This window comes from Magnolia sinica, chromosome 10 (genome assembly GCF_029962835.1).
Source record: "Magnolia sinica isolate HGM2019 chromosome 10, MsV1, whole genome shotgun sequence".
NCBI classification, from domain to species: Eukaryota; Viridiplantae; Streptophyta; class Magnoliopsida; order Magnoliales; family Magnoliaceae; genus Magnolia; species Magnolia sinica.
The window spans coordinates 14,210,119-14,223,640 of record NC_080582.1 but is presented as its reverse complement, the minus strand read 5'-3'; the positions used below and the strand labels follow the sequence as shown (position 1 = coordinate 14,223,640).

At 38.7% G+C, this 13,522-nt stretch overlaps 1 protein-coding gene across 13 annotated transcripts in view; it reads left to right on the top strand.

Moving 5' to 3' along the window:
• Positions 1-12,910, top strand: part of LOC131258036 (uncharacterized) — a 78,917-nt gene extending 66,007 nt beyond the window's left edge. For 3 of the 13 annotated variants that reach the window (XR_009177786.1, XR_009177782.1, XR_009177781.1), the window contains one exon: positions 12,139-12,892. Coding sequence is in view for 1 of the 13 variants with exons in the window: in XM_058259070.1 (XP_058115053.1) it covers positions 7,474-7,588; positions 7,696-7,773 (193 nt within the window). In the remaining 12 variants the exon portion in view is untranslated. Of the gene's footprint in view, positions 1-6,791; positions 7,239-7,473; positions 7,589-7,695; positions 7,815-12,138 lie in introns of all 13 variants that reach the window. The other 10 variants (XR_009177791.1, XR_009177785.1, XR_009177788.1 and 7 more) reach the window with 9 other exon arrangements.
• Positions 12,911-13,522: the final 612 nt, after the last annotated feature.

The window sequence follows — 13,522 nt, the reverse complement described above, 5'->3', positions numbered from 1 at the left end:
TATATATATATATATATATATATATATATATATATATATATATATATATATATATATATATATATATATATATATATATATATATATATAAGCCACGTAACATGAACACATTCATACATTTGTACATTATGTAAAAGACCACCCCAAGTTTTTTTCCCCTTTAATGGTTAATTGAATGGTTGACATGTATCTTGACCATATCACTACAAGAGCAAAAGCTTCATGAAGATTTTTATGGTTAGCTAGTCTCATGAGTAGTAGATCAAGCCACAGGTGAGCAGACACAAGTTTCAGACAATCAAATCATATCTGTGATCTTAGATCCATGGATAGAAGTCTCCATCTACTCTTGGATATCATACATAGCCCAAGGAACGAAGAAAAGGTCATCCAAATGTCACCATACATTGACCACTAAAATGGCTCAAAATCTGGCAAGCAACTGGCCCTGCCACACAACTAAATCTAAGCCACTAGCCTTGGTCTCACAACTAGGGCCATGGAGAAAACTTTGGTCACACGGACAGAACCCGAGTGACTAGCTCTGGTCATGCAACCAGAGCTCAGGAGACCAGCCTTGTCATTCAACCCAGGTTGGGCCAGCACAGTCTCATTGTGTTGCTTGACCCCATGATTGCTATTTAGAGGTTGGTTTCCAATAGTTGCAACCAGTGTTCGAAATATCGATACTATCGGCCGATATATCGGCCGATATTATCGTTATCGGGCCCCAACGAGACGATACCCGGACGATAACGCCCGGAAGATACCAAAAATGCAAAAATTCAGATATCGCACGATATATCGTGCGATATCGCCATGCGCATAGGTGGAGAATAAAAAAAAAAAATTTGAATTAGATTTTAAAAAAAAGAGAGAGAGAGAAATCGGAGAGTACCAGCGAAGATTGGTGATCGGAGGCGGTCCATTACGATATATCTGTGGAGATTTCTCGGAGATTCCGGCGAGAAATCGGGCCAGATTGAGGAACCCCTTCCTCCGGAACGAGAATCGTCCCCGCCGCGATCGTCGGAATCTTTGCGTGCGTGAAGGAGAGGGAAAACGAAGAAGAAGGGCGCGGAAATGGGGTGAAAAGGGGTTTCGATCGTGCGGTGGGTTACGGAGTACGCTCTTATCGTACACAGTAAACTCAGTTGGGCCAACCTTTAATGTATGTAGTCTATCCACACCGTCCATCCGGTTTACTTTCTAATTTAAGTGGTTGATATATAAATTTAAGAATTTTAAGGGCCTACCTTAAAGGCGTCACTCTTTCTACTGTTTTCTATGGTGGGGTCCACTCGAGCTCTGGATCTGACCCATTTTTTGGCTCATGCAATAAAATGATCTCTTCAAATGTATAGACGGTGTGGATGCAAAAAATACATCTTAGTGGGACCCACGTAAGTTGGTCACGTGGCATTGGGGCTGTCAATTACGGAAACAGATTGGATACTCCCCTGACACCAGCCGGCGGATGATGGTCGGTGCTCTGTGGGCCCCACAATAATGTATGTATTTCATCCATTCTGTTCATAAATTTTTAAATATTATTTTATGGCTTTATCCAAAAAAATAGAGAGATATAAATCTCAGGTGGACCACACCAAAGGAAAACAATAGTGATTGGACATCCATTATTTAAATGTTCCTAAGGCCCACTGTACTGTTTATTTGACATCAAATCTGTTGATTAGGTCATAAAGACCCAGATGAAGGGAAAAAGGAAATATCAGCTAGATCCAATACTTTTATGGACCCCAAAAAGTTTTTAATGGTCAACGTTCATTTCAGACTGTTACCTGTAATGTGGCCCAGTTGATATTGGAATATATCTATTTTTTTCTTTAATATCCTAAAATGATATATAAAAATATATGGACGGAATGGATGAAACACATACATCATGGTGGGCCCACAGAGCACTGACCATCAGCCATTGGCTGGTGGAGTAGCCAATCCGTTTCCGTCAATGACGGGCGACGTGGTACGCTCGTACCGAGTAAACTCTGTTGGGCCACCGTGATTGCATGTAGTTTATCCATGCCGTCCATCCGTTTTTACTGATCATTTTAGGTGTTCAGCCCAAAATTGAACCATACCCGCAACTCAAGTGGACCATACCACAGGAAATAGTGGAACTGTTAATTTCTACCATTGAAACATTTTTAAGGCCCACAGTGATGTTTGTTTGTCATCCAAGCAGATATTTATTTTTTCCCTTCATTTGGGTCTTTATGACCCAATCAACAGATTGGATGTCAAATAAACAGTACAGTGGGCCTTAGGAGGATTTTAATGGTGGATATCCAATCATTATTGTTTTCCAGTGGTGTGGTCCACATGAGATCGTATCCCTATAATTTTTTGTATCAAGCACTAAAATGATCCGTAAAAATGGATGAACGGAATGGATGAAACAAATACATTATGGTGGGGCCCACGGAGCTGAGATGAACTGAAATCACAAATATTAACCTGATTCAAAACTTTTATGGGCACACGAATATTTCTACTGTGGATTTTCAATCCTTACATTTTCAGCCCATTTGAAAATTGTATCCTGTTTATTTTTGGCTCTTTGTTCTAAAATGATCTCAAAAAATGGATGAACAAAGTGGATTACTTACAAACATCACGTTGGGCCCCACCTACGTTTTCAGCACCAGAACTTCCTGCAAATGGCTTGCGCAGGAAATCCGCGTCCTTGGATTCTCACGCGTAGCCTGACCGGCTACTAAAGTAACGTCACCAAGTTCTGTGGGGCCCACCATGATGTATGTATTGCATCTACACCGTCCATCCCTTTGGCCAAATCATTTTACGGCATGAGATAAAGAATGGGTCAGATCCAAATTTGGAGTGGATCCCACCATAGAAAACAGTGGAGAGAGGGACACCCAGCGTTGAAACCCTGATCATGGGTCCACTGTGATGTTTATCTGAGATCCAACCTATTTATAAGTTAAGACACATGAAAAAAAGGGAAAAAACAACTTTCAGCTTGATCAAAGACTTTTGTGGCCCCTAGAAATTTTTAATGGTGGGTGTCACTCTCTCCACTATTTTCTGTGGTGGGGTCCACTCGAGCTTTGGATCTGACTCATTCTTTTTCTCATGGCCTAAAATGATATCTTCAAATGGATGGACGGTGTGGATACAACACATACATCATGGTGGGCCCTTCAGAACTTGGTGATGTCACTTCATGTCCCCATCAATCATAAGTATATTTCTCAAAATTTACTTCTTAAGTTATTCTTTGTCTTTTCAATAAATTGGTTGTGTTTTAATACATGACTACGATATATTTATAAATATCATGCATCTAATTTAAATATAGTTGCATTAGTTCAGTTAAACATCGCATAACTTAGGACCCTATACAAAGGAAACTTATTATGTGTATATTTTTTTTGAGATGTTATGATTTAAAAGTGTGTATTAAGGGGTTTTTTAACAATCCCCAAAGTTTCATTAAAAAATTCAACAATTTTCTCAATGTTTCCCCATGTTTCCCAAAAAGTACGATAAACTATGCGATACAAACGATATATCCCATGCGATAACCGATATGTATCTGTATCTCAAGGGTGCGATACATTGTGCGATACCGATATTTCGAACACTGGTTGCAACCACCAAGAACATGGGATTGTGCAATCTCCCCTCTGCTTGCTAACACATCGATTAGAGGGCAATAGACATTCCCTCTTGCAAACAAACAAAAAAAAAATATTTTTTTTTTTTAAAAAGAGGAGGAAGAAGGAGAAAAAATTGCAATACTTATGCTTGATTGACAATCTTCGACAGACCACAAATTGCGAATTCTTCAAATCACAACCACTCACCTTTTATTTTAAATCTCTTGTTAATCACACTGTAAAAATGTAATAAATTTCTTAGGAAGAATAAAAGACGAGAATCATACTTCTAATCTTCATTGGATTGAAGAATCACTTGTTCGAGATTAGGAACCCACTTTCTTACAAAGCAGTTTTCTTTTTTCAATGAAATCCTCTGCGCCCCCTTCCCCCCCCCCCCCACCCCCCCCACTTGAAAGATCTAAACTTTGATAAGTTTTCAGACCCCAAAACTCCTGATAAGAAACAAGTCTGTACAATCGTATATACACGTGCACATAGTTTGAATATAAAGCATATGGAACATAGAAGATATTCAGAAGCTCATTCGACCAAAATTCTAGTTTCAATTGCTTTCTTATGGGTGGAAAAATGTACTTGAAGACATGAGCGATGGAACATGTGCGAATGTCCTAGACTCATGTGCACAAGATGCAAACCATATACTAAGTTTGGTTCTAAAATATGAACATGCTCTCTTAAAGTGGGTTCTATGTGAACATGCTCTCTTTCGAAACTAGAGCCACGTACTGTTGGGTTGCATTTTTTTTTTTTGTAGTATAGCATTTAGCAGGGATTTGGAGGAGAGATCCCTTTTAGGTGGATTCCTTTGTCTGTGAAAGCTCTAATCCCAAGCTTGAGTTGGAAGCCTTAGTATTCAAATTTTACAGAAAACCCATGTCAACCATGATTTTCTTCGTAGCCAAACATGCCGGTAGGCAGCCAAATCCTGGAATCCTTTGTTATTTGTGAGCGATGGTTTCCGTCCATTCAAACAACTCATGTTGTATGTTCTGATCATAGGACAAAATTCGATGGTACACATCCAGACACCTATGTCTATCGAAATCACAGTCATGATTTAGTTACCACTATCATTGCCTTTCGCTTGTGACTTGATCGTGAAACTTTAGTCAGAGGCTTCTATGTCACCTGAGATGCAGTTTCATTTACTCAATACTCAAATCCCAATTCCTTTGCTACTTGAGGTAACTTAGGGGTCGTTTGGCACTGTGGATTGGAGGGGATTGGAGGGGGTTTCAAATCCCCTAGTTGTTTGGCATTGTAGCGTAACTGGGGGTTTCAAATCCAGGGGGTTTCCAATCCCCTCTTTGAGGGGGTTTGTAATCCACGGTGAGAGCTTGGATTACACCTAAAATCATTTCAATAGTTGCAGGTGTAACGTGTGTCACTATACACTATCATTCTATTGGGCACATGGCCCACTAATGATGATCAGCACCGTCCAAACATTGTCCATGTAAATCAGCACCGTCCAAACATTGTCCATGTAACTCAACGATAAAAAATCGTTGGTTAGTCACTCAGACATGATCTTGTGCTTGTGGCCCATCCGAGACTTGGAATTTCATCATTTTCGGGCAAAGCATATATTTCAGCGGGCTTATCACAACCATTGTGTCAAAAATTACATATCTCACTAATTAGAGATATTAAAGTTGATTTAGTAATTAAATTCAAACCCCTGTAAATATACCATGGATAGGTACTTTTGGATTAAAGTTGATTAAGACTCCAGGGTGCCAAACACACTGGGAGGATTGCAAATCCAGGGGGTTTCTAATCCAGGGGGTTCCGAATCCAGGGGGTTCTAAATCCATGCTCCCAAACAGGCCCTTAGAGAAGTTAACCATAGGCTCTTGAAGCATAAGAATAAATGCCTAATGATTTCTCACCAAATGACACAGGTACAAAATCGTTGGTGCTTTCCCCATGCCCCTCGCATTCTAGGATATCATTTTAATCATTAGATACCATCCTGATTGCACAACCTGAGGCCTATGCTTGCATTGTCCAATTCCCAATTTTTGCCTCATCGCCGGCCTTTTATCTTTCTTTCTAGTGTTCCTCATCGGCCCTAATTCGTCCTTTGTAGAATTGAGGAGGATATGCTCCAAGGAATCCCCATCATTTGAAAAACCCAGAAATTTGCCCAACTGCATCTTGAATTTGAATGTTACTACAGTCATGCAAGCAGGAAACTCAAATAATGTGCCGTTTCTACACATCCACAAAAAAAGATGCAGGGGGTAGGGGATGTAACCAAGGGCATTCCATCTATTTAATGGATCCAAGCAGGTTCTTATGACCCATAAGGTTATGGGCTCCAACTCAGGAGTTCAAGTAAATGGTCATAAACAAATGAAAATATAACGGGCAACAAAATTATTAGGTGATAACCAGCTCTCCTGATTCTCTTAGGTAATGAAATGCTTACTGAGCTTATCCATGGACCCATGAACCAATATCTCCCTCTGTACCCAACAATCTGTACTTGATGAGCGAGTAGTGATTTCCAAAATAAATGGTACGGAATAGCATCATCTAAATAAAGGGCTAGTACCTTCAAATCTGAATCTGCCATCATTTCATAAAACACTTTTAGTCCCATATTGGGGACGAATGAATTTCAGAGGCTTTTAAACAGAGATGTTATTGTGCTTGTTGTCATCAAAATCATAAGTTAATGTTTGGAATTGTAGTATTGCACTTGCAGTTCCAAATAGTTCCTGTGCTTTATCTATTACAATTTGTGGTAATCCTAACCTTTCAGCAATATTTATGGGGGTTCCTCAGAAGAAATGACCTTTCGACTTTTTAACCTTATGGTTAATAAATAAAAGAATAAGGGGCCATATTAAGAGAAAATATATGATGGTTGGAATCTCATAATCTGTAAGATATTTTTGGCTGATCCCTGATCCACTCTGCATTGAATAACATCGATGGTCTAGATCGATGAAATATTGGTCCCACTTATATGAAATGGGCTTTCAAGATGCTATTCCCATTGTGATTTATTACAGTCTATGGTGTTGTTTGGATTTGGGCAAACTTGTGCTGCAACAAGCAGTTAGAATAACCATACATGTTCATGATTTGTCTAACTCCTTTGTACGCGGGAAGTGCTGCATTTTTGGAAGTCAGAAGAAGAGAACTATTGGATTGTATGTAAATCCCCTGATTCATACCCACTGGTAGTATGACTCTCTCTCCCCTTTGATTCCACTTCATTTATCATCCATTAAAACCATGGAAATAATTTATTATTGATTTATTTATTTTTGCAGGTGATCCCAAAGCCAGTTTTTATGCTAGTTAGCTTTTCATTTCCCCTTGCATCTTCTGATTTAGGAGCTGACACTCCCGAAAATGAGTTTATAATGAACTACCTACATCTCTCACAGGTTCATTGTCTGCTTCTTTACTAGATGTGTAATGCTAGCAGTTGATGTGCATCTGCAGACTCCAAAGAAATCAGCGCACATGCTGACGTGTCACAACTGCATGAGATTCAAGCCATTCGTTAGGATGGCATGCCTTGTCTTAATGATAGTCTGGTCAACTCATCAGGTGGGCCACGTGAACAAATTACAGTCAGTTACAGAATGGATAACAGATGGTCTACATTCAATGTGCATGTGCTGTTCACTTGGGTGCATTCACTGCAGGGTCTACCTGATGAGTGGCTTGGAGTTATATACATGTGTCATGTGTGGTGCTTGTTTAACATTGAGAGATGCATGTGTGCATGTAGCAAAGCTCTAGCTAAGTTATTAATCTGTTGGGTATTCAAACCACCTCGCAGACTCAGAGAAAGATTGAAGACAGAAGTAGACACCACAGTACTAGATGATGAGGCTTTCAACATGGAAGCAGCGCTTGACAGATACATCTTAAGGCTTATCCCAGCTGCTGCAATGGTAAGAATTTAAAGATTAAAGATTAAAGATTTCACTATGGAAAATGAACGATCTTTCTGGGCTCATGATATGAAAGCTGTTCTTGACTGGATGAGTTGTTATTTCAGGTGATAAAGGGCTATGGAACTTGCCAGACTACTGTCACAAGTAGCCAAGGGGTGCGATCAAGCTTGTTACTGCCCTGAAGCTTCCGATTTCAGCTGAGTGGTTAAATGGAATACTAGAGGTTGGCATGGCCTTTACTTGTTCATCAGTTCGTTATGGAGTAAACCATGACTGATTCTAGCTGCTCATTATTATTTCATCTCCATTATATGGAAGGAATGTGATGTCTACCCCCTGGAGTAGGATTTGGATTCCACACTGCATATGTTCCAGTACTGGAATGTCTGATGTCCATGCCATTCATCTGGTGGGTTCTGTCGTCAGGTGGTCACCCAAATAAAAGGATGGCTAATCAGGATGGACCCAACCATGTTTGACAAATGGGTGTTCCCCATGCTGACCAGACCAGCCTAGTACATACTGGGCTCACCTGATAAATGGCTCAGATCTTGCACACTTTTCACATTGGCATGTGTGGGGAGAGTAGGATTTGTTATCCTATTCCCTTGACTAACCATTATGTGTCTAGCTACATTGCATCTGTACCGTCTACATATAACAATAATTGGTAGGGGCAAAATAAGTTATCGTAGTTAGAATAGTTAAACCATGCAATTATTACCAAAAAAAAAAAAAAAAAACTACGGGGTAAGCCATCTTTCCCCAAAAAAAAAAAAAACCCTACCGGGTAAGCCATTGTCCCTTCCCACCATAAAGATACTTATTACAGCTTTCTTGTCATCTCTCCCACAACTTAACAATTTCCTCTCCACATGCATTGCACGTGTCAGTTGGGCTCATTGTGTATGTGCTAAGGCAAAATCAAGCCAGTAGTCATCAGATGGGTCACACGTGTATGAAAGAAATGGATGGTTAGATAGGATGGATCAACAGTCCATAGTCAACTTATGTGTAGGTGTAGCACACCTAATGACCAGACTGGCCTGACTTATTGGCCACAGTGGGATCACCTAATGAATGGCTCAGACCTTCCACGTGTGTCACATTTGCATGTGTAGCGAGAGGAGAATGAAATCGTACTCTATGAGTAGCCTTTACATGGCTGGCTATTTGATGTTCTCATATCAAGTGGCTGCAACATTCCCAGTATGGGTTATATATTGGTTGATAATATCGATGTCACGCAGTGCCAATACAAAATTGGGTTGTAGTTGGGGAACGTATTGGTCAATGTACCAATGATATCTCGATATTCTAAAATTCGGTGTTATAAGTTTCTAAAATTCTTTGTTATAAGTTTCTTGATATCATCAATATATATCACACGTATCAGCGATATCTCACTTGTGTCGGTCTTACTGTGAAAAATTTTGGAAACTTCACCAAAAATCCACAAAAAATGATTTTTTTCTAAACTTTTTTGCTAGGATTATGTTGTTAAGGAGATTTTGACAAATCCTTTTCATTTGTTTGGAGAGAAAAGGAGATTTGGATGCATAAATCAAAATTGGAGAGCGTGTGGTCCCAGAAACTCAATCAATAAGTTTTTTCTAATTTAAATTGGTTGGAGTTTGTATAATGAAGTTAGTAATCCATGATTTTGTATGTTTTGCATGTTCGATTATGAATTTTCACCTTTGATTTTTAAATTCGAAAAAATGGGGGAATTCTGATTTCACCCATTTAACTTGTAATTAGATTGCGGAAAAATCCGGTGAGAGTCTTTGAAGGCTGATTTACAGATTACAGGTTGGACACCTTTCCTGGATCTACATACGTGTAGGCACCCCAGCCTAGCAGTGCTTAAATGCAATCTAGTTCCCAAGCAGCTGCCTCTAGTGATGCTCTAGGGTCAAGGAACATGGTTGATTACCTTTTTAATGCCCTGTAGTAAGAGGTAGATGGAGAAAGGCTAGGGTTGTGATTATCAAATTGTGTTTTACTGATTGGTGAGCAAATCTTCTCGTCTCTAATTCTGTCTCTACAAATTTAGTAAATCTGCTGCTCCTTTGTGCCTCTGCTACATAGAATGCTACAGTAGCAGACTACAATACTTATTCAGGGCTTATTTAGTGTTTTCCACTCGTAAAAAATATACGGCTTTGATAGAATAAACAACGGGCTAAGTTTTTTTTTTTTTTTTTTTTGTTTTTTAATTCTGTAATTGCCGGATTTATGATTGGTTTTCTTTCTCGACTATCCATTTCAGTTGTGATTTTGTTTTGTGGGATCATGGGTGAATCAGAGGATAATTTGAACAATCAGCCCTAGTTTGCACCTGAAAATTCTCTTATTAGCTTTGCTTGTTGTGTAAGATGTGATTGAGCACACAAGTTTTATGTTTTCTTGTGATATTTAGTTTTACACTTGGGTTATGATAAGCACTTACAGCTGTAAACGTTCATTTTTACATTGACCAGATGTTATGTACTTATGAGTGCTGATCTAACATCAGCAGCACTTATTTATTTACTTCAAAAAAAAAAAAAAAACAATTGTTAAAATTATAAATATATATATTTTCAATATATGCACTATATAGTGAAGGACAAATTTGGCTTTTGAATGTATTGATTGTGTTTTCATACATGTCTTTTAAGATTTATATTATATGAATTGATTTTGAATATACTTGCATCACTTTTGTCAAACAGGGCAGAGTTTAGGACCCTATACAAAGGAACTTATGATGTGTAGTAATCGTTTTTTATGATCTTTTGAGTTCTAAGCATGTATTAATGTCGATTACGCGATACAAGTGGTATTTCCCTTGCAATGCCTAATATGTGACATATGCATCGATACCGACACTGAAAACACTGCTCATATCTACTATATATAATGGGAGTAATCAGAAGCAAATTTTCCAGCATTTAGTTTCCTGAGAGGCTGCTTGTGTTACTTAAGTACATAAAACGGGTTTTAGACTGAAACGATGGGCATGCAGGTAATTTGGAGAAGCTATTTGGCTGTTAGAATATGCTTCCTTTCTCTTTACAATGAGAAAAGCTTTGATAATCTGGCAAAGTATGATAGTTGATACAATGGCATTAATCAATTTGTGCAAGTGGCATGTAATGAATGTTGTGTTTTTGTAATAAAAATAAATTTCAAAAATAAAAGTTATTTTTAGAAAGTAAATAAATATATTAATTATTTAAATTTTCCATAAATAATGTGTATAACCAGTCGGTAAGAGAAGGGGTTTTTGCTCATGCAACCAGGGTTCAAATCTCCTTGAGAGTAACTGTGACATGATTGTACATGTGGCACTTATGCCACATGTCGCTCATATGGAAATAGTATATACTGTTGGATGACTTTTTCTGTTTAAAAGGAACAGAAATAACTTCCATGGGACAAAGGGTCATGTCCTTTCATGGAAGAATGTTGTTTGCTGCGAATGGATCTTGAAGAGACACATTGGTATCTCTTCAGGAAGAACTCCATGACCATTTAATTGCTATAAATCCTGGATACGATAATCTAGAAATTTTTTACATTCTCTCCATTTTCAGATTTATCATCCATTCTAAAGTTCTCTCAAATCTGATCTTTTGCTGTGTTTATTCAAAACCTTTTTTAAGGCATATCGGTGTCAAAACTAGAGATTTGTTCAACACTTAAATGTGCAAATTTTCGTATTGAAATTCGGATTGAGAGTTCATTGTATCCTAAAGACAATTTGCAAATTTCCTTCGTTTGCACTTGCTGTAAATACCAAAAAAAGGGCAGCAAATCTGTCTTGAGAAATTGACTATTCGAGTCGAGCCTTGAACTCAATAGATCTGATCATTTCATTATCTTTTTCATCTATCCTCCATTGTGTACTAGATTCTTTGCTTCTTAACAATGAACTCAAAATAAACCATACAAATCATGGGCCCATTTGAATCTCTTAAACAGAGGATTGCATTGATTTGATTTCTATTTGGTGGATGTTGAATGAACAGTTGAAATAAAAATAATTAACGGCACGAAATTCAAGAAATAGATGTTTATGGTGAGCTACTTAAAGTGGATCCAACCTGGAGGTCTTGGACGGTTTGAACTATCACTATTTTAAAACTGCCCCTCCACCAATTCCCACTTTTCTTACACACCACTCCCTCTATTTATTACCCCTGCACTCTCTCTTGACCATTACGTGATATGGGGCTGTAACACCCGACCTGTAAAAAGGGCCTCTAAAGAACTGATATGGGGCTGATACATTCTTTGACCATTACAAAGCGGCATGGCCTGCATGGTATCTGTCATACAGCCGGATGTTACCATTTCTGAATACGTTGCTCCACATGCATTGTATGTGCTATATCTACTAGTATTTTTAATGTTACTCCACAATATTTGTTGATCGTGGAGCTTTATGTTTTTAATTCTCATCGATCTTGTTTCTGTTCTTCATTTTTGGAAAATTACGATTTTGCTTGCAAGCCAACTCCTGCCATTGTTATGTAATAATGTGATGCATTTTCTTACAGGAAAGATTTTCAGGGGCATTGACATGTCCAAGTTCGGCTTCTAATCATTGCGTACCGTAGCCAAAAACCATAGAGCATCAGAAGATTCAGAGACCTTCGATTCCATTCCTGCCCCTCAATTCTGAAAACAAGAGAAATCAAAAGAGAAGGCTAAGATGGTAGGGATTGAAACCAACAAAAACAGCTGGTATCAGAAATGCAACAGAAGCGAGCAGTCAGGTCTAGTTTCAGCCACTGGCGAATCCTTTTGCAAAGGCATCTAACAGCGATGAGAAGTTGAAAGAGAAGATGAAATTGAATACAACTGCCACTGAGGGGAGTGCTAAGGAAGATACAGTTTCAACGGCTTACGGATCCTTTCAGAAAGGCATCTAACAACCAGGAGAAGTTGTCTCTTTTCGAGTCTCTCAAGAAGATGAAGAAGGTCAGCTACGTTAGAAAAAACAAGGGAGGGAAATAGGAGTGGGTCAGTTTAGCACCTTTACCACAAAAGAACCAGCCCTGAGAAAGAATGGATATACCTTGCATTGCTCACCGCACTTGAGCTTCATGCAATTGTTGAGTTTCTGTTATTGCCATAAAGTAACAAAATGGTGATATGATTGAGATCATTGACATGAATGATGACGGATATTTCCATGGTGATTATGTAAAGTTTGCTATGTTTAGCCATTCATTGTATGGCTGGAAATCTACTGTTAGATGTGCTTGTATGGGTGCAGCTCATGTAATGAAATGCTTGAGAAATAAGAAAGAAGTGCTGTTGTTCCATCATTACCAAAGCTTTTAAGTAACATTTGAGACAGAAATGTAAAATCTCCATTTGTTCTTCGTCATTAATGACTGGTCATGATGCAAAGATCGAACTGAGCTGAAGATCCTAACCATCTGATTTAATAGCATGAAAGTTAGGAACTGTAAATCAAGGTTTTAAGTCTATTATAAAGCATTGTGCGACTTGTCCAACTTGACTCGGACCTGATTAGAACAGATCCCTTTTGACACTATCGATCGACTTAACCAAGTTAGCACAGCTAGGGAAGCGGATTGGCTGGTGTACCACACACCACAGACCTCAGTGGTGTGTTGACCTAACCAAGTTCCATGGGTCCGACCATGAGGCATGTGTTATATCCAAATTGTTCATCCATTTGGCGAGATTATTGTAAAGCTTGAGCCTAAAATTAAGATAGATCCAAAGATCAAGTGGACCACATTGCAGTAAGCAGTGAGAGATTAAACGTTTACCATTGAAACCTTCATGGAGTCTAGGACTGTACACGAGTTGAGCTAACTCGAAAAGCTTGCTCGGCTCGGCTCAAGTCAGCTCTGATTGACTCGGCTTGAAAGGCCGACTCGGGGCGACTTAAGCTTATTTTCTAAA